Source organism: Notolabrus celidotus, chromosome 18 (genome assembly GCF_009762535.1).
Source record: "Notolabrus celidotus isolate fNotCel1 chromosome 18, fNotCel1.pri, whole genome shotgun sequence".
NCBI lineage: Eukaryota > Metazoa > Chordata > Actinopteri > Labriformes > Labridae > Notolabrus > Notolabrus celidotus.
The window spans coordinates 19,454,682-19,482,075 of NC_048289.1; the positions used below are offsets into that span (position 1 = coordinate 19,454,682).

The window sequence follows — 27,394 nt, forward strand, 5'->3', positions numbered from 1 at the left end:
GAAAGAAACTGCAAATGTACAGATGATTCAGAAGGTGATCAATTGTAGATGGAAGCTTGGGGCCATAAATAAATGGACCTTCGGCCACAATTGGTCCCCGGGCCTTACTTTGGACATGCCTGCTTCAACAGAAGGTACAGCCAACACCAGGTACAGGAAAACAAACAGGTTCCTTATCCCCTCAAGGACTACATATCCCAGAATCCACCGCTCTCCTCTGAACCAAACAGGCGCATGTAAAATGTCACGTGACTATCCAACCCAGTTCATATTTGTGTATGGTGACATCCAACACCAGTAGGTGCTTTGCTATTTAGACAGGAGTGAACGAGATAAGACGCTACAACATTGAAGACTAACAGGTGAACCATCTATTCGGTGGATATGTAGACAGGTCTGCGTGTATTCTGCACGTTTCATCCGTTCTTCACGTCGCTTTGGATTTGCTCACACACAGGTAAACTCAAGCTCGATTGCATGTTGCCTCTCTGCCTGATTGTCAACAATTGCTCTGTCATTTTAAATCCCCAAACACAATGTTGTGTTTAAGAAAATACAGAATGCTCCTTTATTATAGGGGTATGAGTAACGTACCAGTTAAACATTTCGTTATATGTTTCTAGAAGAATCAGGAGTATTTATTTTTTAGAAAAGCATTTTTGGACAGGCAATGTGTTGGTAGTACTAAAGCTAGCAAGCTACGACTTTGACTGTTGAGAAGTTCATCACAGGTTCAGCCATAGACGTATTTACATGTCCAGACTTCATCTGTCAACTGGTTATGCAGGAACACCACATTGCTTCATATCTCGACTGTCATGTAGTTGAACTCTAAAGTGGCTAGCTAGCTTTACATAAAAACAAAACATGAATAATCTCTCTAAGATTTTAATTTACTGTGTTATAACCATAAGGCCCATTGTGTTTTATAATGAACAACACACACTGACACAGTCGCAGTATCAGCAAATTGACATGCCACAGTGAGGACTTGTTACAATGTGACACATAAGTTAAAACATCAACAGGAGGAGTGATTTTAAAGGCACTATGAGGAGTTTTTCAGCAGCTGAGAAACAGACTGAAACCAACACTGATGCCTCTTTATGACCCTCAAAAGCAAACAAAACCATAAACAACAACACTGATACCTTCTCTGTTGTCATTTTTAATGCCTTAAACCACTCAGAGGGGGTAGGTGTCAGACCACATGATTGACATTTGGCTTTATAAACACCCTTTTTCAGCTGTTTTCATGGAAAATAATCACATTAAGTGATCAATCTGGCTGTTAAAAGACAGCAGGGTGAGGTTTTTGTTGAAAACACTACTTTTGCATGTACAGAACAAGAGATAAGAGGTAGCACTTTGTCCACAATGGGACGCCAAAATTGAAATAAATCAAAAGTTCCTCACAACAGCTTTACATAAGGGTACCTTTGTCAAAGCATATAAAATGAAGTTTTCAAGGCTAAACAGAGAGCCCATAGAGGTGATAATACTTTATTTATATAGCACTTTTCAATACAAGTAACAAAGTGATTTACAGTGGGCAATAAAAACAAGAAGAAGTGCAAAGTGATAAAAAATAAAAATGAAATCAAGGGAGGGAGGAGGACAGAGGATGGGGGGGGGGGGGGGGGGGGGGGGGGGGAATAGGCCTTAACTGAACTGACTACAACACAATTCAAACAAGCTTGCACTACTCATTATTTATAGTTAATTACATATCTATTTATTACCTGGCTGCTGGAATCTGAATTTCCTGAGGGAAAGGATTAATAAAGTTTCTATCTATCTATCTATCTATCTATCTATCTATCTATCTGAATAAAAGCTTAAAAACCCCACAAAAAATCAGAAACCTTTTTTACTTCATATAGATACCTTACATATTGAAGCAGAAAACCATTTAACCACTGAGTTGTTTATTTTTTTATTTTTTTTATTTTTTTCTCTCCTCTTCCTTTTTCTTTCCCGCTCTTCTCTATTGTTTCCCCATTCCTTAATACTTTTTGACAATTGATTGTATTGTCTTGTCCATTTTGTCTCTTGTGGTGTGAATGAGTGTGATTGAATGAGTTGTTTAAGTTGGGTAGTTGTTTATTGTTGTGCATCTAAAATGTCCTCCTTCTTTTTCTGTGCCCACCTCCATAAATGGAAAAATTCAATACAAATATTTGACAAAAAAAACCCTTACAAACTAATAAAACAAACCCTTAAAATAAGCGCTAAGATTGAATAAGAACACACAATAAAAGCTTGCCTGTAAAAAATGTGTCTTGAGTAATGACATAAAACACAAGACTGACTCTGCAAGTCTGATCTCCTCTGACAGGCTGTTCCAGAGTGTAGGAGCCCTGACTGAAAAACACCTGGGGCCTCATGTACACAGGGTGCGTACGCACAAAAACATGGCGTATGCTCTTTTTCACAGCAAAGCTCAGATGTGTCAAGAGTGAAATGACCGTGGGAATGTGCGATACCTCATGCCAACTTCATGGCTGGTGTATGCAAGTTTCTACAGCTGTTGATCCTTGCGCACAGGTTCATACATCTTGATATTTTTGTGCGTATGTTTTCTTGATTTGAGCGTACGCCATGTTTCAGTAGGAAATCCACGCAAGTCTTTGTACATGAGGCCCCTGTCGCCTTTGGTTTTCAGTCGGGTCCTTGGAACAGCTAGCAGAGCACTGCCAGAGGATATCAGACTGCGACCAGGTTCGTAGGGGGATAAAAGCTAAGAGATATAAAGAGGGGCAAGTCTTGCTTTAAAAGTCAATAAAATAATCTTAAAATCAACAGGCAGCCAGTGTAGATGAGCTAAAATGAGGATGATGTGGGCAAAATTTTTTTAGTTCTTGTGAGGGTAAATGAGAGTACCTTTGTCAAAGCGAGTAAAATCAACGTATTCAAGGCTAAACAGAGAGCCCATAGAGATACTGGATGTTCTGTTAATAATATAATCCGTAATTGAGATGTCCACTGGCTCCTTATTTAGAGAGGGGAGCTAAACAGTTACAAACAATGAGCAGCTTGCATGTTACAGGCCTAGGGCTCACAACTGTCACTTGAGAAAACCAGGGCAACAGTAACAAACATTGTTTAGAGGGGTAGGACCAAACCATGTCAGTGTGTTATGTGCAGTTAAGTTACGATGCCATGTGTGGTACTGGTGACTATCTTTGTTTAATCTGTTCACTTTTTTTAATCTTCTAAATGGACTTGTTCATATGAAAGGCCCTTCTTTAGAGTGCTTTGATAATTAGCTTCAACTAAATACACTAAAGTACCTGTATAGATAGCTCTTTTCAGTTTGCCCATCCAAAATAATTACCGCTACGATGACCAAGTCATCTTTTAAAACTGTATATTTACATTTATAAATTTCTATAGCCTTCCAGAATTTGACTTCATATAGTTGTCTGTCTGTCGTCTTTGCTGTATCATGTTCCAGGCTGGTCGCTTCATAATGATCTGCATATAGTTTGAAACATATTTTGCATGTAATGCATTTGAAAAGGAATTAGTGTTGCAAAACTGCAAAGACATAACCACCCCCAGCATTCTGATTTGGCTCAAATGTTATTAAGAAATAAATCCGGCTGCTGATTTTGACTGGTTTTCTTCTTCCTCCTCCAGTTTTACCCACCCACTTACAGAGACTCCTCAGCTACTGTGACAACTCTGATTCCCCGTGATATCAGCCAGTAACATGTCCATGTTCAGCACGGGCATCCTTGTGCTGACATCTCCTCTCCACGTCCTTCCCTTGCGCATCGCTCCGGTCCTCAGCTCGGCTGCAGAGCGTGTTGAGCGCACGCTCTACGTCCACCTCCACCCTGGGTTGAACCTAAGTAGTGGGACTCAGCCTCGTCCAGTTTTCATTCCCCCTGTAGTGGACTTGTCTACGCTTATTTCCCGCCTTTACAGCAATGCAGCGGATGTCTGTGGCCACCTGGATGTTCGAGTTTTGCTGACAAATGTCCGCAATCAATCAGCTTCCTGCAGTGGGACTGCAGGGCCAAACTGTCCTTTCCCCACGCCGCAGTCTCTCTCACACTCGCCGGAGGTGGTGCTAACAGACTTTCCCCTGCAGGACCCGGGTCAGTCCCATCAGGTGACGCAGTGTTTGCAGAAGTACACAGGCCACTGTTACGTCTGCAGCCCTAGTCTGCGCTCGGTGCTGCTTTACCCACAGCCAATGAGGCTGCAGGAGGAAGAGGAAGGGGGGAAGGAGCCTGAAGAGAAAGCAGAACCCATGGAGACTTACAGTGATGTGGTGGTAGGGGGGACGTTCGACCGCCTCCATGGGGCCCATAAGACGCTACTGAACATCTCATGCCTGCTCGCTAACAGACGGTTCCTTATTGGGGTGTGTGACCAAGCAATGCTGAAAAGTGAGTTCATAATCAGTATCAAGACATTTGCAGCAAGCACCGCCTCCTCCATGTTAACAGATGGAACATGTGTCAAAGTTTAAAACTAAAATACACATTAAAGAATTTTCTCTCTAACATGGTTTCTATAATTTTAATTACCATCATATTTCAGATTCATATCAAAGTACTCACTTTATATATATTTGATGGTATTTGCATGTGTTTGCATATATATCATGTAAGCTATCTGAGGCTAATTGTCACACATTTTCTAACTCCGCCACCCATCTAGGGAAAGTGCTAAAAGAGCTGGTCCAGCCCTACACCCAGCGGGTAGAGAGACTAAATGAGTTCCTCCAGGATATCAGACCCTCCCTGCAGGTGGAGATTGTACCCCTTGATGACCCCTATGGAGTGTCCGTTGTTGACCCCTTGCTGCAATGCATTGTGGTCAGCGAGGAGACCAGGAAGGGAGGGGAGGCTGTGAACAAGAAACGCATTGAGAATGTAAGTTATGGTGACAAGACATGTTACACAGTCCTCTTCTTAATACTTGTGGCATTTGACACAGGACAGTGTTTCTCACAGCTGGATCCATTACAGACACTTTTTATGTATTGAGGGAATTTATATTAAAACTATTGGATGATTGAAACTGTTTCAAAATCATGGATCATAAGAGATCCAATGCAGTTTTTTCCTTAACATTTTCACTGTCGCTTCTGCAAATCATCATTTTAAGTTTCCCTTGTATCAACAAAGTTTTATCTCATATAATATCAATCTCAATCTGTCATGATAGTAACAAAGCTGAAGCTTATTTCTACTGCATGATTTAACCCTGGGGAAGTAGAGGAAGTTGTTTTCTCCTGCAACCACACTTGAGCCGATGTATAATATTTTATGTCCTCTGCGTCCGAAATCAGGGCCTTCCTGCTCTCGTCCTCCATGAGATCCAGCTGCTTAAAGACGCCCACCACACAGACATGGAAGAGGAGAAGATCAGCTCCTCCAGTCTACGCTCTCGCCTTCTTGGCACCCTCCTTACCCCGCCTAAAGTAAGTCATATTATAAAGTGGTCTACATTCAGATAAGGGATTCTAATGCAGGATAAAGGACACTGATTTGGGCGTTATCGCAGCTCTTTCTTTCCCTATCTGGGGCTTTTTTAAAGGTGTTTTATCACTGCTTATCTTAAGGTGCACAAAGAACATAATAATCATGTCACTTTTATTCAACTGATTCTTTAAAAAAGTGGGTGCCTAAAAAAAGAGCAAGAAATCTTGTCCCCTTTTATTGCCTTCAGTTACAGTCCAGCTAATTCATGTTAAATGGAATTAATTAAGTAATGATAAAAAGGCTCTGTGCTGCCTCCAGTCACAAAAAGCAGTTGCTAAATTTGTTCGAAAGTGCATTCTTTTTTATTTTCACTCACTGAAGCAAAACATTAAATTCCGCCGAGTCACTTTTAGTACAAGAGTGTGTTCGAACAAAAAAGGCTGCTGAGCTTTTGATAACAAGGTCAAACTGTAATGTGTAACTGCTCTCACGGTTCTGTCTTTTTCAGGTAAAAAAATAACAGCTTTTCTTTCAAGCAAGTGCCAAAGTACAACGTCTGGTGTTGAGAGTGAGGCATGAAAACAGACCTCTCTTTAGAGCGTTAAGTTTGCTCTATATGTTCCTGTAGATAGGAGCTGTCATTACTATACTATGTGAGGTACAGTGAGCTCTCCTGCAGTGAAGTGGGGAGTATATCTAAGCAGGTCTGACTTGTTTATGCAGCTGTTTGCGTTACTATGAAAATTGTATCCTAACATGACCTTAACCCTTCAATGCATGATGCTGCCACTAGGGATGCACCGATCCTACTTTTTAGGTCCCAATACCGATATCGATACCTGGGCTTTGGTATCTGCCAATACCGATTCTAGCCGATCCGATTCTGGTATTGATTTAACAATCTCTATTCCTTAATGTGAGGATAGAATCATGTTTTGGCAACTTCAGGCTTTTCTGACTTGATGGTGAACTGTACCTGGGTTCCAAGTGCTAAACCAGAGGCTGGAATCCCTTAATTCCAAGGATCCGGAACAATTAAATCCAATAACCTGTCTGTTTTTTCACACTTTGAATTCATTAATAGAAGGTTTCTAGCTTCTTTACAGCTGACGTGAACTTCTTCCTACAGCTACAGCTGACGTGAACTTCTTCCTTTGGGCTCCCATTATATTTTTCAGCGCGACTGCCATCCATGGAAACATTACCGCTGCACATGTTGCAAGTTTCTGGTGGAGTTGTTAGCAAAAGAACCATGCACCTAAACTGCAGAGCCTCTGTAGTTATCCTTCATCATGCTCTACCAGCCGTTGCTGATGAAGTAGGAGACGCAGATGGCTGTTGTAAACGCAGAAAAGCATAGAAGTGAGATAAATAGATCTGCCATATGGATCAACACTATATATCGGCCCTTTGTCATCGATATCCGATCTAGCTTTTTGAGTCCGATCTAGCCGATATCCGATACCAGGATCGGATCGGTGCATCCCTAGCTGCCACGCTCATGGCTGCAGCATTTTGCTGATTCATAAAAATGAAATAATCTGAAACAGAATCCTGCATCCTTTTTTCTACTTCCCCAACACTAGGACACATCGCATCTTCCTCCCCTTCCATATGTGATTGGCCTGACGGGCGGCAGCGGCAGTGGGAAGAGCTCAATCGCCAAGCGGCTGGAGGCGCTGGGTGCTGTCCAGATAGACTGCGACAAGCTAGGTCATGAGGTGTACCAGCCTGGGACCGCAGCTTATCACAGAGTGCTGGAAGAATTTGGGTCAGGTGAGGAAGGAAACATTTGGAGACATGTTATGACTGAGTTGGTTGGGCTTTGGCAGGTATCCGTCAGCCATGCTGAGCTTTGTGTTTACACATGAAATCGAACTCCAAAGATGAAATGAAGAATGATGACCTTTCATGTTCTTCAATATTTACACGCTTCAATGATTGAAAGGTCAGAAGCATGGTGTCTCTAATATGACTTAATGAAAGTTGACGGGATGTCTTCTGGACTTGGCGCAGTGACAGACTTATGGATGGCTAATAGTAAGAGGTTAGAATAACACATTTTTAAAAGGTTATGGGGTGTGACCTGCTCCTCTGAAAAACAATACACACTGACACTGTTGTGATCATTATTCATCCAATCCAATAGATCCAGTCCAGACTCTTACAGTGGCGAGGCAGAAAAACTGAATCAGTTGCAGCACTGATTCATGCCAACCTTGCTTTACTGCACCATCAGAGGAAATATTCAGTTTAATGTGAATAACAGCTAAGTTAGCTTGTTTTGAAAAGTCTTAAGGTGCATTTCGACCAAGAGTTCCAGGGTCTTTTAGCCCCTAGAACTACTTTCCCTGGAACTAAAAGGTTCCTGTGCCCCCATTGTTGTCTGCGTTTCGACCGCGGGCTGAAGTCCGGGGTAGATTGTGCAAATGAGGCCAGTGACGTATGGAGAAAAAAAATTATATTAAATTATATTTTGAAATCTTATTAAAAAAACTAAACTAGTCTGCATTCCCAGGAACTCAACAACTGTGTAAACTCCACAAACACCGTTACGTTCAACAGAAAGTCCCAGGACCTTTGAAAAGTACTACCCCCCAAAGCAGGGGCTGTTCAGGGGGAGATTATCTACCCCTGAACAAAATTTTGACCCTGGTTCCTCCGGTTGAAACGCACGTAGTTCAGGGGTAAAGTCCCTAGTTCCGGGGTAAAGTTCCTGCGGTGGAAACATCTTTAGTTAAAGTTTTTTTAGGAGCTGTGTAATCAGCAGGATAATGTAGAATGAGCGGGTTGTTATTGCGCATTAAGTACTTCAGTGTGAGACAAGACGACTCTGCTCACCCTGTCAGGGTTCCAATCCGCTCACTATACATGGTCCATTACTTGGCCACACTTATTTCTCACACACAAACTGTACAGTGCGGTTTCACTATCTTTGCCTCAAAGATACATTTTGCAGGCATTACCCTGCTATATGTAATATAGGGTTAGGAGTTAAAGTTGCACCATAAACACCTATTCACCATACAAGCATTGGGTACAAATAGGGTATAGAGTCGAATAAATTGCCTCTCTACTTGTATTGATGTGGTGTATTGTTGCTTTCAGATCTTCTGAATGATGATAAAACCATCAACAGACGTGCTTTAGGAAGGAAAGTTTTTGGAAACCAGGTAATGTGACCAGTTAGTGTTTCAGCATGTTGCAAAATTATGTTTTAAATCACTACACCACTGCAAGATGACAGTTCACCAAAGACACTTCTCTATTCAGGAGCGTTTAAAAGCCCTCACAAACATCGTGTGGCCCGAGATTGCACTTCTGGTGAAAGAGGGAATCAACCAAGCAAGACAGGAAGGTATCGTAGAAACATCCATTAATCTCACACATGTAACCTGATATTTCACAAGGGAAGGTTTAACACTGTGCTCTTTGCAGGTAAACAGGTTTGTGTGGTGGATGCAGCAGTTCTACTGGAGGCCGGGTGGACAGACATGGTCCACGAGATCTGGGTCACAGTCATCCCCGAGGAGGAGGTTTGTACCTACAGTCTTTAATTTGATGAACAGAGTCACTCAAGCGTGAGTGATTGAGGGAAATGCAGCAGTGTCCTAACATGTCCTGTTATGTAATGTGAAGAGTTTTTATGTAAACCAGGTTCATTATCAGTCTCTGAGAGAAGAAAAGGGGGAAATAGTGTTCTTTACTTTGAGTATTGGCCACAGAAAACAGCACCTGAAAGCGCACAGTGAAGAGGTAAAGGAAGGAAAGAGAAGGGAACAATTTAAAGGTGTAACTGTGTTGTGTTGTTACAATGCATCGCTGTAACCACTGGGGGGCGCCAACGTTTGGCTTTTGATATTTTACACCCACTGGCTTTAAAGAAGTGAAGACAGCACCTGTGTTTAGAAAGGGAAACAAAGATATGAGTGCCTAAATATGGTCACTTCTTATTTATTTTTTTTCTATTTTATTTATAACATTTTTTATACATTTATAATAAAGTACATTGTCAAGTCAAACTGTAAAAATAGAATAAATAACAGTAGAAAAATGAACTAATCATAATTAACTATGCTTTAATACACTACAATGACTATAAATAAATAAATAGTCACCTTTATCCTAGGTGAGTTTATGAAAACAAGTATCTATTTAGTAAGACTAAAACGTATGCTGCTGTGCAGAATACATAAAGAGATAGACAAATAGATTAAATAAATGAATACATAAATAAATAAAAGACAATTTAAAAGACATACACGCACAAAAATCAAAAACAAACAAACAAAATTTAACACCACAGAACAAAACAAGCTGCCAGAAAAAGAGATAAGATGTGCAACCGTGTCAGTCCATACATTGATGTATTGTCCACAAATAAATAAATGGCTAGAAGTAGAGTCCACAGAAAGTCCTTGTGACGTTTCGAGGGGTCCAAGGTGAGGCAAAAAGAGCAGGGATCAAAGAATATCACGACACAACATCATTCAGGGTGCAACCAAGTTGTAATGCTGTACATATACAGTATACTGTCATAGTTGGTTCCCAATCTGACTTCTCTCTTTCACGATAAACTCCACAAATGGTCCACGGATTGTAGTGTATTTTTCTCTATTCTCATTTATACCTCTCTTCTTGTTCTCCTCTCACTCTTCTCTCACACATAGTAGTGTGAGTATCATATTAAATCTGCAGGCTTGTGTAAGCACTGGAGAGACCACACGCCCATTGCAAGTCAAAGGGATGTAAAATCTCCCTATGCACCTGCGCACAGCTATAGTTTGAGGCTGTGAGAGCAATTGTGCCTACTCACATCTTCAAAGGTACCTCGGATAGTCACTGTCAGCAGTTTTGTAAGGGCATCCCCTCACAGCTGTTTTCTACTAGGGTTCATGACTCGGTCACGGTTGTTTTCGACTCAGTCTTACCAACATCCGGCACCTATATCTCCCAGTGAGTGGGATGATGGGCCTGTCTCTTTGTTGCTTACACCGTAGGAAGAATTATGGTCATGATGTCCAATCAAAATGTTGTAAAATGAAGATAAGGCATCTCTTTGAGACCCTTTTGTGCCACACATTCTCACTACTCTTTCCTATATAAATCCCTGTAACGCCTTTGTTCTGGGTTTGGTCTGCAGCAGAGGATCAACTCACTTTGTTCAGATGCATAGATGAATAAAGATTTTCCTTGAATTGAACTTCAGCTGGACTCCTGGAGTGATTTGAAGTTAACATTTATTCTCTAAGGAAGACTCAACACTTAGAATATTTTTTGAGAAAGTGAACTTAGATTGAGAGCAGGCAAAGTGTTTTAGAAATTATTACACTTCAGAATCTTAAGAAACTTATAATGGGTGTTTTACATTGTGTAATATGGTTACTTCTGGCTGTAAAAAAAAACAAAAACAAGATGGCTACAGCCAAAACAACAAACTCAGTCTATGAAAATGACTACCTCATTTATGCAGTCCTTTGCTTTAATAATTAAACTTTTCACCTTCTTTTCCTCCACCTCTCAGGCAGTCTTGAGGATTACAGAGCGTGACGGCGTTAACACAGAAGACGCCCAGCGCAGGCTTCAGAGCCAGTGGCCCAACGCCAAACAATTAGAGCACGCCAACGTAGTGCTCAGCACACTGTGGGAGCCAGAGGTCACTCAGAAACAGGTGAGACACTCATCATGTCATTTGATTTGTGTTAACAGACTGTACTTCTGTGACAATATTGTAATTGTCTTTTTATTCTGAAGGTACTAAAAGCTTGGAATCTTCTTCAGAAGAGAATCCAGCAGAGGAAGTAGGAACATGTCTGTGTCAACACATCATGTCAGCTGTGACTGACGCATGCAGAGCAAACGTGTGTCAGGTCCAGGGACACACATGACACTGATCCAACATGAGCAAAACGCTGCCTTAGAAAGAAGTGGGTGGTTTCTGCGCCATGGCGGCACAACCAACAAGCTCTCTCACTTCTTCCCCTGAGATTCAGTGCCTGATTGACTTTTAACATGTTTTTAAACTCTAGTTTATTTTAAGATGCTAAACTTAAGGATGGGAGAATGACAGAAGAGAATTTCATGAATTATCCCTATGACAAATTGGAAGCTGAAATTCATACTCTGAATTTATACGGTGTAGTGTTATCCCAAGAAATATGTTTGTCATCCAAAGATACTTTTTATGAATAGCACGCCTTCCAATTGATACTGTTGTTGATATGACTGTGATGAGACTTTATGACAATGATATTGGGTCATTTGTTAGTGGACGCCATTTCCATGTCTTCTAAGAATAATGAAAATGAATGTAGCTTACAAAAGCAACTAATATTAAGGGAAAGAGGAAATGCCATACTGAAAGTGTATGATTGCCACTGTTAAGTCAAAGAATGGTATGTTGTGTATATCTATGTGTAGTTGAAGGGTAGGGAGAGCATATACAATTTATATATCTAATGATTTAAAATGTACTAAACAAGGTTTGGTAAAAGTATGTACCATAGATTAGGTTATTTTGTTATATCACAAAGAGATTGACAGAACACTGACTAATAAAGAAAAAACAATGAATTGATATGTTTTTATATCTTTGAATGGATTATCAATGGAGAAATGTTGGAATTTCTTGAATTGAAATTTGACAAAGTTCTTTGTATTTCATAGGTTCTTCAATCAGTAGTCACATGCTCCAGATTTCTAAATTGACACAAGATAACACAAGTAGGTGATAAAGTTAAACTTCGGTCGTGATTATGTAACTGGCTTGCAAATTTGATGTCTGATCCCACCATAAAACCAATAACCATTTACACATGGTTGAAACTGATTCACTGCTTTAGCAATACCTTTACTATTAAAGGACTGTCCAGTTAAGTCGCTTAAGTGCAACGTGGTCTTATTATCAATGATAAATTGTACCTGTTTTTGCTTCATCATCGCCCATGTCATCCGAAAACCACAGCAAATATGAATACATTGGCATCACGTCAAATAAAACCTTTATAAACCATGAGTGATTTCCAATTTTCTCAGTAATTCAAAGGTGGTAACTCTCTTTGAATCAAATAAGCAAGTGTAGTTTGAGAAGCTTCAATACTTATGTTCAGTATATATGAAGTGGCAACCTCCAGTCTCAAACTATGAAGCCCATGTGGAAGTGTTATAAACTGCAATTCATCGAGAATCCGCTTGAGGCTGGCTGCAGAAACACCGGAAACCACATAGACACCAATTCAAAAACACTCACTGACTTTGAGGTGCGTTCCCGCTAAATCCGTGAGGGCTCAGGGCTGTCCCACTGTCAAATCATTAAGTGTGTGAGGGATCTCTCACAGACTTTTTGAGCCCTTTATGCCCCTTTCCGTAAGTGGGCATTTTTGCAGACTTAGCGTAAGGGAATTACCCATAGTTCATAGCATTGTGACCTGAAACACGGGACTCCCAGGAGAAGCCCACGAGCATGGAACGGTAAACGAATGCATTCCATTTTAAAAAGTGTGACAGTAAAAAAGAAGCATGCCTGTAAGAATAAATATAGAAAACAGCCTTAATCTATCAATCTTCACAGATATTTGTATACAGTATAATTGATAGCCTATATTTGTAGTTATATAGCCTATTAAGATATTCATAGCTATATGGCCTATTTATATATTTTAAATGTTGTGGTTAAGCAGTCTGTACAGTAAGAGCCTGGATCATATGACAGTCAGTCAGTCCCTTCAGCACCTTGAATTCGAGGAAAGTAAAAATTGTGCAACAAAATACCTAATATCGCTAAGGTGAGCTTCATAACGTCATGCAGGTCACGTGAGAAGTCTCAAAGTGATGTCCCATTCCCAGTTCATCGGTTTTGAGCCCCTCCTGCCTCCTGCCCTTAACCACTTTCCAGCTGACGTCTATTAAATCAGGAAGTCAGGAAATCAAGAAGGGCTCAGGGCTTAGGGTGGACATTGAGATTGGGCCGTTGAGTTCCGCATTTCCAATATGGCTGCCTCCGTCAATTGGCTTCAAAACAGCGCTCAGGAACAGATGGGTGACATCACAGATACTGCGTCCATATTTTATACAGTCTATGGTATACATACATGTCTTTCAGTAATTATTGAAAAAAAAAATCACGTTAAAGCAAGTCATTTTTTGTAAAATTCTTCCTTTAATGTCAATGCCTTGAAAATATAACCATATCAAAATGTGCAAATTGAACAAATTTCATGTGATTTATATCATTTTGCTGAGCTAAGCTAAAACCCTATTTAACATTACTTCAGAACAACTAGTATAAAACTTTGTGCATAACTTGAACATATTCAGTAAATAATAAGAATGAAGTGCAATGGTAATGGTGACTTGTGTATCAAAGGGCTCTAGGTATGTGTGTCAAAACCTTATTGTCCTTGTGATGATGGAAAAACACAACACACCCTGTTGGCCTTGAAATCTTGTGTGAGCAGCCTTTTGTGTGGCAGTGAAAAATAGTCTCTCCGTAATATGAGAAAGTCAGAGCTTCACAGAGTCAATCCACTTCCGGAAATTCTTCTGTCAAATTTAAAATCTTACGTTGTTTCCTCCACTTTAAGTTTGGCAGAGCACATTGCTTCCCCCAGCTTGTTGCTGGCCTTGCACACATAAACCCCAGAGTCTGATGGCTTCAAATCAGCTACAACCAGAGCACAGAGCCCTTCATGTTGCTCCATGGTCACTCTGTCTGATTCAGACACTGGCTTCTCGTTCTGCAGCCACTTCACTTCTGGCTGTGGGTAGCCTAGAACATGAAGAAAAACAACAGATTTTAATGTGGAAACAAACACAGAATAACACTCAAATAAAGGTAGATTGTTGTATCAAGACTAGTTAATTCATACGTGTTGTCTTTAAACTGTTGTCATAAAGTATTTCATTGTCTTCCTTGTTTTAGTTTACTCTCACGTTACTTTCATAACCTCTCTGCTCCAGTCATTTCCCCCATCACAGACTTCACAAGACAAATAAATATTGCCTAAGATACACTTCCAAGTTTGTGAAATGCTGTTTTGAAACCGCTAGTTTGACCTCTTTGTTTGTTAAAGACAGCAGTGACAATATTTTATAAAGAAGTAGCTAGAGGTTGGCATATGCCAAGTAGGTAAAAGTTATCCAGTTTATTCTTGAGGCTAATCAAATACCTAACAACTTAGCTTCTTAAATTTCAGACATTCAAGCTAACTCAATTACTACAAGTAGCTAATATATTTTGGATTCAACCTTTTACATGTTTAAAGTCTAAGGGAATACTGATATTCCACTCCTAGCCACCATAAACCACAACTTGTTGTTTTCAGATTTTAGGTTTTAAAGCAGTTAAAATATATAGCAAGTTGGTAAAAAAAAAAGCTTTTATGTTTCAGGCCCTTTCCAACTGGAATAACTTACCTTTAAATATTCGTTCTATATCTTCTTTTCCCTTATTTAAAAATTCTTTGTTTTCCCATTTCAAAACAACTGTTTATGTTTTCAGTAAAGCCCTCACTGTTCCTCCACTTCCTTTACTTACTTATTCATTTATTTCTTATGACGATTGTTGTTGTTACACATTTTTCTTTGTGTGTTTCACCAATGCTCCTTTAGTTTATTGAATTGTGAATTGTATTTTATTCTTCCCTTGTCGATTGTACCTTGTTTAAGGTTGTACCAACCCGTTTTGTTGTTGTTGTTGATGTTGTTTTGGTCGTCGAGTTGGTTTATTGTCTGACTGTTGGTGTTGTTGTTTTTTGTTTGTTTGTTTGTTTGTTTGTTGGTTTGTTTGGGGGATTTTTTTCTCTCTTTTTTGAAGGATTCATGTTTTGTTGTATATTTTATATTGTACCGTTTTTCTATTTGTTATTGTCTGTCTGGGACCCCCTCTAAAACGAGATGGCACATCTCAAGGGGTTTATCCCAATAAAATAAATGTCTTCATATATAGTGCTTAAAAAAAAAACAGATCTCTGTAAATGTGAAGATGGACAGATGTCATTAGCTTTGGGCAGGACCAAGCTAGCTGTAAAGAATTTAAGTTAATGACTACATCATTAAGATGAAAAGATGGTGAAAAGCTACAGAAAAGTGATGGAAATGTCAGGGGTTGGTAATAATTAGCTCCATCTTTAATTCTCTGCCAGGAATAACCTTTTAAATCTATGGTGGTTGATTCATTGTTGATCCAAACATAGAAAGAGAGCTAAACAAGCTGAACTCAAGCTGCTGTGACTCATATGACAAGAGCATTGAAGACAGGGTTGTCTTTTTTGCTTTAGGGCATGGTGCTGGGGCATTATTTAATGAAGTGTATCAGTTCTGTCACCCTACCATCAACAATGCATGTTAGCTGAGCAGTCGCTCCTTTGGTTAGGGTGATGTCCTTCAGGGCCTGCTGGAAGTGGGGTTCACTCTGAAGCTGCTTCTCCAAAGACTGGATGGCCTCCTCTGCCTCTTGGCTCCAGCCTGGCTCTGGATGAGAGGGAGGATGGTGACAAATAAAAATGGAAACAAGGCTTTACAGATCACAAAACGTGAAACTTAAAATGACAATCTGAAAGCGTTAGTCATCTGCCATATGTAGGCCTACATAGCTTTAGGACTTTAGGGAACATTGTGTATGCAGGAATATGTGTGAGTCTTTTTATCTGTCGTACCCTCTGAGGAGCTGCCAGGGGAGTCTGGCCTGTTGGAGAGGTTAGCCATCCGCTGTAGGGCCAAAACAGCCTTTCCAGTTTTCTAGAAGTTAAAAGGACAAATGGCACTGGATGATGAACTGCACTCATAACCAAGCTTCAGGTCAATATAGGATAAAAGACTGAAATGTATTCATAGGACACATTGATAAGAAAACTGTACATCTTGTCCATGCTGAGCTGACAGCTGTGTGGTCACTTGCTTTACCTTCCATTTGCGTCTGGCCAGAAAGCGTTTCATCTTCCCCTTGTTGAGGGATTTGGTGGGTCTCCGGTTCAGAGGGGTAAAAGAGACCATCCATGGGTGGGCGAGGGCCTCGGTACATGACAACCTGCATCTAGAGTGCACATGGATAGGAGAGGGAGAAGCCAAGTCTGTCAAATGCTGCCAGCAGTCTCCCAGGCTTACTGTGATGAAGCCGTGGATTATCTGATACATAAATTAGACTCTCCTTGACTCACTCGAGGAGCTTACTTAATGGTTTGGTAAGATGCAAATTACCTGTAAATGGTTTGAAATGTCAAAAGGAATAAGTTGCTCCAAACGTGACATTATCAACTGGTGAGAATTAAAGCATCCTCATCCTTTTTTCTTAGACTTATTTTCATTGGCACTAAATCCAGATTTTTAGCAATGAAAGCCATAATCATAATAAAGGACAAAAGAACCCATAACAACCTCCTGTCTTTCTTCAGCAGGGAGCTGATGAAGTCTTTAGCTTGATCAGAGATGTCCTCAAAACTGTCTTCGTCAAACTCGTAGCTGGCAGCAGTCACAAGAGCAAGAGTCTCTGCATCATTGTTCCCCTGGAAGGGTGATTCTCCACTTAGCCTGGAAGACACAAAATCATAGCAATTAATTCTCATATCAGCCCAATTACATGCTCTAAAGTTTTCTACTTGCAGCATACTTTATGAATCTACTACCAAGCTATGTTAAGTTGAATCTATGCACATTGGAAGAATTGTACTGGTGCAAGAGGGGCGTAGGAACACTATAAAGCCAGGTGAGGGCGCCAAACATGCATTTGTGGACTAGACTTTACAGCCAGGGGACTCAACTAAAATTGCAAGAGGTCCAGTAAGGAAAAAGTTCTTGAAGCAAAGGTCCAAAAGATCATAATGTCTAACTATTTAGTGTAATATACTCTATCTGCATGTAATCAATACCTGACTGTCCACTTAAATGAATTCAGTACGATTCAAAAACTTTTGAAAAAAATATATAAACCAGGGTTGCCAACTTGTAGAGTGTCAAGAGTTAGATTTTTTCTGACATAGACCTTATCACACTTGCATTTAATCAACTGCACTTATTTTGATCACACAGGATTGAACATAATAAATGATCAGTGGTATACTCTGGCTGCTTCCAGGGGCAGGGGCGAGGAAAATAGAACAGCACTCCCTTTCAAACCTTATATCCAAAATTTAGGATTAATTTAAACATATTGAGGCAGAAGGCAGTCTGGGGCATTCTGGTGAATACTTGTGTGACCATTTGTGTTGGAAATTAAATTATGAAAAAGGAAACACAAAATTATTGATATATAAATAACAAAAAAATGAATTTAAATCCCTGAAAGAAGCTTACATTCCAGTAAAATTTGAAGTTATTTTTCATTAAAACTAAGGAGTTCAATATAAAATCAGAGGTAAAAAATAATAATAGTCATAACTGTTGACACACTTCAATCATTAAACAGTCTCTGAGATGTTAAACTAAACTCCCACACCAGTGGCAGTCGGGGGTCCCAATCATTAAGGACTCACTTCAGATCTGAGTGGTTAAAAAAGCTGCGCCGGTTAAAATAGAAGCTCCCGTCAGATTCTAAATCAGAACTTCTGTTTTAGCTGTAGGTCCGGGTCCGTATGGGTCGGCTTCTTGGTCCAGACCCGGACCCCGGTCTGCCAGTTAGTGACCTTTGCTTTAAAGGATGTATCTTGGATTATGTGAATGATTTAGGTTTAACCATTCTTAATCAAAGATATTTAGTATTCATTCCACTTTTTGCAGCTTTTTAATGACTGTCCTTTGCTGCGTATCAGCAAAAGACATAAACAATACAAATGAAGTAATGGGAATTCGACAGTCAAAGTTTTTCTGCACCAAATCTCCAGTTCCCTTGTTTTATTTCGTTTTCAGGACTATGCTTTAAACCACTAATTCCTTTGTTTCTCTTACAAGATGAAGCAGATGACTCCAATGCTCCACATGTCCGTCTCCAGGCCCACAGGCTCGTAGTTGATCACTTCAGGGGCCACAAACTCCGGCGTGCCATGCATCACCATCAAAGGTTTATCCTCCTCTGAAGACAAAGAGAAAACACAGTGAGAAATGGACTCAGGAAATTCTGCATGTCTCTCAGAATGTTTAGTTTGTGCCTGTTTATGCTCCATCTTTTTTTTACAGACAGCTCGACTCATCTCTAAATAGACGACTCAGTTAGGAGCCGCTGTCGCTGGAGCGTCACCACATTTTCTGCTTGAGTTGGCTTCACAGGCTTTACTGCATAAATTGAGCTGAGGTTGTTTTCTATTTAGGGACTTATTATGTAATGGGTATACATCTAGGAATATTGGAATAACACTACATTGATTTAATTCTTATTGAGAGCTCAGTAAAGTAAAAGAAATATATAAAAGTTCCAGCCAGGGTTTTCTACTGACAATGTGAACTGTAACAGAGAGCATTTCCTTCCCCATGCTGGGTGCTAATCCAGCAGATCACTGACCCCTGCCTTGTAAGGACTCTTGGATTTCCCTGTATTGTGACTTTTACAAGAAAACACACCGGATACGTCTTTCATTCGAATGCACACCAAGGGAATTATTCACCCTCCCTGGTGAGAGACTGTAAAAGTTAAATTTAAGTCCCACTGAGAGATTCCACTGAGCTCACAATGTGACTGTGTTTCCGCAAATCCAGCAAACTCACCCAGTTTACTAGCCAAGCCAAAGTCAATGATCTTGATTTGGGTGCCGGTTGTGTCCACGCAGACGATGTTCTCTGGTTTGATGTCCAGGTGGACGATGTTCTGCTTGTGGACATACTGCATTCCCTCCAGGATCTGCTGCATGTAGCGGGCACTGGTTGGCTCTGTGTGCTCAAAGTTGTCGTCCACAATGCGTTCAAAGAGCTCTCCACCTGCAATACTGAGCATGGAAATAACACTGTTAAGTTTGATGCCTCACTGTACAACTTAAATATTGTTGGTCCAGTGAACAAATTGTACCCATGGAGTTTCAGTTTTAAATGTCTCATCCCACTGACATATCTTTTTCAATGTATCTGCCCACAAACTCATACTTCAATACATTTTTACTGGGGATGATTGTTTGTTAATCTGACAAACTAAATGACCAGATATATCCAAATACTCACTACTCCATGACCATAACCATCTCTGGGCGCTTATCATAGGCAGCCAGACATTGGACAAGTTTTGGATGGTGAAGACAGTTCATTAATTCAATCTCTTTGCGAGCCGCCTCCCTGTCCTTCGAGGTCCTGGCTCTGTAGAACTTCCCTGCACACTTTTGACCCGTCTCTTTGTGGGACAACCGGAACACCTCGCCAAACTTCCCACTGAAAATGTTCCAACCAGAACAAACAACTTAAGCTATCTTATAAAGAGTAGTCATGAGGTTAATATTTATTAAAAGGTTTCATCCATGTATGTTTTATTTTGAATGCAAAAATGCACACTTACGCTCCCAGCTTCTCATGCACATTGTAGTGATCCTTGACCATATGCTTGGTGTCAATGGTCACTGTGATGTACGACACAGGCTCTTCCTTTTTTTGCTCTTCAAACACAAAAAGATGACAAGTAAGCATATGGCATTGAAAGATATCTGAAAACCCCTGAATCCTTTTTCTCATATCACTTACTTGCAGTTGCCATCCTGACACACTCAGACTCCTGGCTTGGCTCGCTGACTCCTGCTGAGTTGTACGCTCTGACACGGAAGCGGTACTGCCCCTGAGGCTCGAGGCCTGAGCGGACGTGGTAGGATGTGCTTTTACAGCGGCTTGAGACTTCAGTCCAGCTCCCCGGCTTGGCCGGGCCTTCCTCCTGTCTGACCTCAACGATATAGCCCAACACAGCCGATCCTCCGTCATAGCTGGGACCCGTCCAGGACAGGACCAGGGACTGAGTGGAGAGCTGGGACACAACAGGTTGGGATGCAGGAGGGTCGGGCCGGTCTGAGGAGAAATTTGCAAATGGGACATAGAAAAATTAAAATTAGGATTAAAAATATTCTGCATGTCTAAAGCTACTGGTTGGTAAAATATTTCCTAATGGGGCACAAGATTCTTGCACCCTAGGCGTTAATTGACTCTGGTTGGTAGATATACATTCGCTTCTCTTCATTATAGGAGATGGGAGCTTCTTGGGGTAGAGGAGAAATGCACCCCAAATACATTACACACGACCACCCAACAGGTGGCAGCAGAGGGGTAATCTCAATTAATTGAGACCATAGACTGTATAAAATATGGACCTAGTATCCGTGACGTCACCCATCTGTTCCTGAGTGCTGTTTTGAAGCCCATCGACAGCAGCAGCCATACTGGAAATGCGGAACTCAACCAGGCAGAGTGTGACCTAAAGAGGCGGAGTTTGAGCCTCCTAGCCAACAGCTATGCATTCCTGACCTGGAGTCAAGTCAGTCATGTCCTTATTTGGGAAAAAACTCGTAATCTTAATATCTTCTGAACTGTCACGTTAGAAAAAGATTCACCCCATACAGAATGTATGATAGAGAGATTAGCTTCGTAGAGCCAAGCTGCTATTTGAGCCAGGCTGCAAACATGTTTATTAATGCTGCAAAGATCGTCTTTTTTGAATGGGCGTCTATGTGGTTTCCAGTGTTTCTGCAGCCAGCCTCAAGCTGATTCTCAATTAACTGCATTTTATAACACTTCTGCATGGGCTTCATACTTTCAGACCGGAGGTTACCGCTTGATTGAGACAAACTGTCACAATTTAGAGGCAGCAACCTTATATAAGGATATATATTTCTATGTATGGCCATTTTTCGGTTACTTTACTCTGGGATCACTCCGTAAATATGAATACAGATTTCCGTTCAGCTCACGAATTACAGGTAAAGGCCTCTATCTCATATATATATATATATATATATATATATAACATCTCTGCGGGTTTGCTCACCTATGACACTGAGAGATACTGTATGCTGGGCAGAGCCTTTTCTGTTCCGTACTACGATAGTATACGAGCCTGTGTCTTCCGGACAGGCCTTCAAGAACTCCACACTGCTTTGTGTCTTACTGCTCCTTACAGACATCCTTGACCCTCCTACCACCACCTGAAGAGGAAACAATGTGGAAAGAAGAAGACATTTACTAGCAGTGGGTTATAAAGTTAGGACAAAAGTGAATAAATCAAAAGATACTGAAAACAAGTGAGGCTGTGTTGTTTTCACCTTGTCTTTGTTGAAAATCCAGCAGCAGGCCACAGGGACAGAGCTGCTCCTGAACTCACAGTGCAGCGAGGCCTGCTCTCCTAATCGAACCTCAACCTGCTCAGGTGGGTTCACAAACTCCACTGGAGGTGCTGAGAGGAAGCAGAGCTATCTGAATCAACATTCTAAAGTTCGAAAGTGCAAGAAAAGTTCACTTCAGATGCTTATTCTTTTGCAGCTACCTTTACTTACCTTTGCTAGTGGAGACTTCTCTGCAAAGGCTAGTGTCCCTGATGCCTGTGGAGACTGAGGAAGCAGGTGGACTAACAGGTGTGCAAGCTGCAATTGGCAAAGATAAAAAGAATCCAACCAATCAGGTGAGAGCTGTCAAGTTTGGTTGCAATGGCACCATTTTCAGTAACCAGAAAAAGCAAGATTTAATCAGTATGTTTGAGTTAATTTTAAAAAAGCTGCCATGTTTGTTGATGTGTCTTACTCCTTTACTGTCAGCATGCTCAGCAATAATTTGCCCTATTTTGGCAAAAAGAAAGAAAAGCAGAACATGTTTTTTAATACAAAGATGCTCCAAACGGTGTATTTACCTTTGTCATTTTCCTTTCTTTGCTGCCTTTTCCCTTCAAATCCTGAGGACAAGTTGTTCTTTCCAGGTGTTGTAGCCTTAACTGTGTCCTCACTTTGCAGATCATTGTTGCTCGCTCTGGGGATTCCCTTTATTGCTGCTGCATTACAGACAGAGTGAAACAGGTTTAATGCACATACATGTATACGGTTCATTTAAGGAAAGCTTTACTACCCCTGCTTTACCTGTGACTCATAACACAGCAATGCTTGATTGCTTCCAAGGAGCATTCCATGCTATATTTCCTGGTATATTACTGTGATTAATAAGTACTTAAATTCTTCGTACAGGTTTTTGTTGCTTATAGATAAGAGCTTTGGTTGGCTTATATTCAAGCAAAGTTTTCTGGCTCATAATAGAGAGTAGGCTGAAGGTATTCAAATTGTGTTTTGAATGTATAGTAATCAGTGGTTTACCATTGTGTTGCCAGGAAACGCTCACAGGCTGACTTCCTTTGATAACACCTTGAAAAGTAGCATCACTTCCTTTACAGACTGTTCGGTCGCTGAGTGGTTGTTTGAAGTGAGGCTTTACCAGCGTCTGGACGGGGTTAAATCTGGAGTCTGAACAGAGAGAAGTTAAAGACAATGGGCTTTGTTCTTTGGACAGGTTTCATTTGAATTGAAAGTGTTCCCTCCACCAGTACCCAATCAGGATGGGCCACTTCTAACACAAAATCCATGAGCTAATATATCAGTAGAGTTATGTCATGCAAAACATGTTTTTAAAGCCTTTCTGCCCTGGTATGGATGTAACTGATCGAACAGTAAATGATCTTTACAGCTTCCATGAGGAACTTTAAGTTTGTATTGATTTTGCTGCCCCCTGTGGACAGAGCTGTACCAGTTTTTGTTCTGTAGATGCACATGTTTTGTTAGTATCTTAGAAATCTGCCTGTGTTTTAACAGTCGAATATATGACTACGTTGGAATACATTGCCATGAAAACTGCAAAAAAAAGGCAAAGGCTTTCCCGTTTCAAAGGCTCCCTCAAATGTGCCCTAACTTTTCTCAAACTGAGAAGGATACATCGGGTGCATTCTTTACAGCTGTAATTATACTGTCTGTTTTTGTATGCCAACTCAAACAAGATAGCAAACTCTCAATCTAGTAATACACTGTTAAATATAAGTATTTGGTTTCAACTCAATGGAACTGTGAGCAATACACATTTTAAAACAGACAGACATCTTTAAATTATTTTAAAAATGATGGTGATTATGGTTAAAGCTGCTGTTGGTAGTCACAGAGTAAACATCTGTTCAGAGAGAGGGACTTTGAATGTCAACACTATCCTTCCCAACCAGATCGGCGTGTGCAGTCATGATAGTGCCAGTTTCATAACCAATCAGAGGACGTAGTAGGGGCCGCCCCTTAACTAATCAGGACAGAGGAATGGAGATTAGCTATGATTGGTCCGTCATAATGGGAATGAGGGGAATAATAACATTGCTTGATACAAAGGCATTGCAAAATGCAGATATTTCGCAATAGTCTCAAATTACTCCACTTACTGATGAGTACCGATGGATATTATGACCTTTTCTCCAAACCCAGCAAAAAAAAGCAACGTTCTTTACACCATTCCTACCAACAGCAGCTCTAATTTACATTACGCTAGTGTATACAGACAATCCTCTGTAGGCCAGACTGTCTCATTTCAATTCAACCTGAGCTGTCCATGCAGGCTACAATGGTCCTCCATGCTATCTCTGAATTGGGAAATAACTAAAGTTAGCTGGTAGTATATACCTCCGGGTGAGATACCCCATTTTTTCCTAAGGCTATGAATGCAATGCTTACTGATTGCTGTTGAACGAGCTTCGTTAATGCGAAATTAAACTTTCTATGGCAGCACATATTGCAGGAAACAACAATCTAAAACAAAACTCTGAAAATAGACAACTGCGGCTAACATTCCATACCTCCATCCATCCATGTTCAACCATGGACATTGTTTGAGCTATGCAGCCAAATAGCTGCTATGGGATCACTCTTACAATTGGTTCTAGAAATGAACTACTGTGACAAATATCAGGGCTTACCTGTTATCAATTTTAACCTAATATCAACAAAATTTACAGAAACTTCTAAGGCAGTATTTCAGTGTTCAGATCCTTTTTTTAGTAGCCTATGCACTTTTTCACCCAGAATACACAGTCAGCTTTGTTTTGGGTCTAAAAATGTTACTACAAAAAAATGCACTGATAGGGATGTGTGGTATTCAGCTATTTAGATATCCTTATCTGAATAGCTGTGTCTACTTGATTGTGTTCCAGTTGTGAAGATTGGGGATTGTGACATTGTGTTTACAAGACTTCCCCCACCACATGTGTGTTTGCACGTTTGTTAGTGTTGGAATGTCCGGCAGGGTGGTTAATGGGTGGTCACCAGTGGATGGAGGAATGCCATCAGTCTGTTTGAATGTGTGTGTGTGTGTATGTGAGTGTGTGTGTGTGTGTTTGCTTTAAGTGGAAAAGCAAAGCCACATTGCATGCCATGCTGTTGTGCCTGAGGACATTTCTGACAACACATATCATAATAATAGTGTTATATTGGGAGCTGCTCCTACACTAATGTAAGCGAAGTAGCAGTCTGATAAGGGACTAACTCTATCATACACATGCAATCTGATAGATTCAAGTATCCCTGGTTTCCCTGATAGATGCATGTAAAGATTTAAAGTGCAAGAAGTTTACATTAAAGCTTAATTTCCTTCCAAATTATCCATGAAACAATGTTTATTCACATTAATAATTAAATACGACAAATAAAAATGTCTAAAAGTAATCTTTCCGGCTGTTCTTATCATGTTTACCTTTCGCAGATGTGAATTCCTGTTTGTTGTTTCCCAGTAATGCTCTATCAGTGGTGTCCAGCCCATCCTTCTTTACACAGAACGGTCTGGCTTGAGGTTTGAGGGCCAACCGAAAAGTTGACACAAAGGTCTTTTGCTTCCTGTCGTCCTTGTCCATCCTTTGAGTAGGAATTAAAGTTTTAAATGAACACTCATGAATAAGACTTCTTCTTCTCCTTCTTCTTTTTGGTTGTAGTTTGTTGAATTCAGTATACAGTGTGAAGCTCCTCACAGATGCTAACAGGAGGAGCCTCTGCCTTTAGACTGCCCCTGTAAATCACAGCCCACTCTGAGCCCCACAGTACACAGGAAACAGGCTGCTTTATCGGAAAGCCAATTAAAAACACACGTATCCAGCCCCCTTTGTCCCCCTGCACAGAGAACAGAGGGAAAGTCACAGAAACACATGTGATAGAGAACAACAGAGACAGTTGGGAACATGTGGGCGAGACAAAACATCCAAGCTGAAGAGAAACAGACAGGAATAAGGTGGATAGAGGTTAAAGAAACATGCAAAATTGGTACAGAAAAAGCACTTTTACCTGGTGTTCTTTTCTCATCAGAACATAACTCCCAATGTCAGCTCCTTTTTGCCATTTTATCCTTACAAACATGTACTTGCTTTTTGACGCTCAGCCAAATGTAGGCTGATCCACACTGCCAGAGTATCCAGGAGGAATCAAGAAAAGCCAGTATGGCAGCTTTGTTCGTGTGCTTTACCTAACATTCACTGCTGTGCGAAAGACAACATGAAGACTAATCATTGAAGTGGCTTTTTTCAAAGGTTGGACTTCCGGGTTAGAGTTGCTTTGAATGAAAGTAAAGAAGTGAGACCATGTGACCTCAGTAAACCACACTTGTAAACGACACTATTAATTCTATTGATATGTGAATGCTGCCGGTTGGGTGTGTCCCATCGGTGTGCTCTCACTCACCTATTGTTGAACGACTGTTAGCTGAGGTTTCATTCACCCTTGCCAAAAGGTGAGTTGTTTGGCCTTTAAGGCAGCTTCAATGAAAGTGTGTGAATGCCCTGATGTAGCTTTAAAAAACACCAGGTCACTTCAGGTCCCCTGTTGGATAACTAATCTCAGCACCAGGAAAAAAAAACATTATGGAGAAATGTTTTAAATCTCACTTAACATTCTCACATTCAAATTTTGATTTAAAAAAAAGGCCAAATCAAGAGAAAATGCTGGGGTCTTGCTGCAACACTTTGACTCCCAAGCTGTCTAAAACAGGAGCAAACAATCCAAATGCTCACTTTGTCACTTCACTTACTAAGGCTGAAGGTCTGCAGATTGCTTACTTCTTCAATCAGTTGGTACTTTCAAGCGGGGTACATGCTCAAAGCTACTCAGGCAATTTTGGCCCCAATTTTGGAGTATCTGTGGGAATGTTCTGGTAAACCAAGCCCAATCTAAGGAGGCCCAACCTCGCAACTTCCAGGCCTTGGAGGATCAGCTGCTAACCTCTTGGTGCCAAGCAAGGTGCCAAGAGATATCTTTTCAGGGGGCCCAGAGATCCTGGAGACGCCCCTGGTGCCTAGCATACCTTCAGAGCTCTAGTGGACCAAGTCTCATCAAGTCACTCAGCATTCAGTAAGCCAATCCCTGCCCTCTGAGCTTCAGTCAGTATTGTTACTATTATTATTATTATTATCAACTGTCAAGGCAGTAGATCACACCAGTAGTTCTGGTGTCTTTGCACTGGCTCCCTGGCTGCCATAGAAAAATGTTTAAATGACTACTGTTGATTTTTTAAGTGCATAATGATCCAAATACATCATCATCTCCACAAACAATCCAGACTGCTCAGGTCGTCTGGGTCAGGTCTGCTTTCTGTCCCCATATTCAGAACCAAACATGGAGAAGCAGCGTTTAGTTTTGATGCTCTGTCATATCAAGTCTAACAAAATCCCAGATAATTGATGTTCCCATGAAACTCTCAAATGTTTGAAGCCAGGATCTATAACTCAACTACTTACAGCAGCATTTTATTACATTATTTAACAAATATATGCCTTTTTATGGATTTGATTGGTTTGTTTTGCTTTTTTCATGACTCAGTTAATATGTTGTGTGAAGCACTTTGAAATGCCTTGTTGCCAAAATGCGCTCCATAAACCACTAATATATACCTAGCCTTAAACCCCAGCTTTTGAAACACAAGAATATTAGCACCTTAATTTCATTGCTATTAGGTCTAATTTCACATGCAGACATGCAATGTCTCTTAAAGAGAAAGTTACACTGATAAATCAGCGCAGTGAGTGCTGCATAAGAGAAAGTGGAGGCATTACCAGACGAACCTGCCTTCAATCATCC

General features: G+C 40.6%; 2 protein-coding genes across 2 annotated transcripts; one reads left to right on the plus strand and one right to left on the minus strand.

Annotated features, from left to right (window-relative positions):
• The first annotated feature begins 228 nt into the window (after nt 1–228).
• Nucleotides 229–12,453, plus strand: coasy (CoA synthase). The gene is made up of 10 exons (XM_034708571.1): nt 229–457; nt 3,643–4,400; nt 4,675–4,889; nt 5,309–5,440; nt 7,028–7,217; nt 8,550–8,614; nt 8,715–8,799; nt 8,880–8,977; nt 10,966–11,112; nt 11,196–12,453. Exons 2-10 carry the CDS (start codon nt 3,716–3,718, stop codon nt 11,244–11,246), a joined length of 1,668 nt encoding a protein of 555 aa, XP_034564462.1. The 5' UTR covers nt 229–457; nt 3,643–3,715; the 3' UTR covers nt 11,247–12,453.
• Nucleotides 12,454–13,576: 1,123 nt separating this feature from the next.
• On the minus strand, nt 13,577–25,200 carry LOC117829980 (myosin light chain kinase, smooth muscle-like). Its single transcript, XM_034707841.1, has 16 exons — nt 25,029–25,200; nt 22,628–22,774; nt 22,174–22,311; nt 21,824–21,910; nt 21,593–21,723; nt 21,319–21,475; nt 20,031–20,345; nt 19,849–19,945; nt 19,521–19,724; nt 19,074–19,291; nt 18,321–18,444; nt 16,815–16,967; nt 16,344–16,473; nt 16,097–16,178; nt 15,771–15,911; nt 13,577–14,208 (listed from the first exon to the last, which is right to left on the minus strand). The coding sequence occupies exons 1-16, from the start codon at nt 25,183–25,185 to the stop codon at nt 14,000–14,002; spliced, it is 2,490 nt and encodes an 829-aa protein (XP_034563732.1). The 5' UTR covers nt 25,186–25,200; the 3' UTR covers nt 13,577–13,999.
• Nucleotides 25,201–27,394: the final 2,194 nt, after the last annotated feature.

Excerpts from the sequence above, each read along its gene's own strand:
- coasy (XM_034708571.1), top strand. The coding sequence starts at position 3,716 with ATGTCCATGTTCAGCACGGGCATCCTTGTGCTGACATCTCCTCTCCAC. Across the intron at positions 4,401-4,674 it reads TGACCAAGCAATGCTGAAAA|GGAAAGTGCTAAAAGAGCTG; the intron begins GTGAGTTCATAA and ends CCACCCATCTAG. Across the intron at positions 11,113-11,195 it reads CAGAGGTCACTCAGAAACAG|GTACTAAAAGCTTGGAATCT; the intron begins GTGAGACACTCA and ends TTTATTCTGAAG.
- LOC117829980 (XM_034707841.1), bottom strand. The coding sequence starts at position 25,185 with ATGGACAAGGACGACAGGAAGCAAAAGACCTTTGTGTCAACTTTTCGG. Across the intron at positions 19,725-19,848 it reads GTGCATGAGAAGCTGGGAGC|TGGGAAGTTTGGCGAGGTGT; the intron begins GTAAGTGTGCAT and ends GAACATTTTCAG. Across the intron at positions 19,292-19,520 it reads ATGGTTATGGTCATGGAGTA|TATTGCAGGTGGAGAGCTCT; the intron begins GTGAGTATTTGG and ends TTCCATGCTCAG.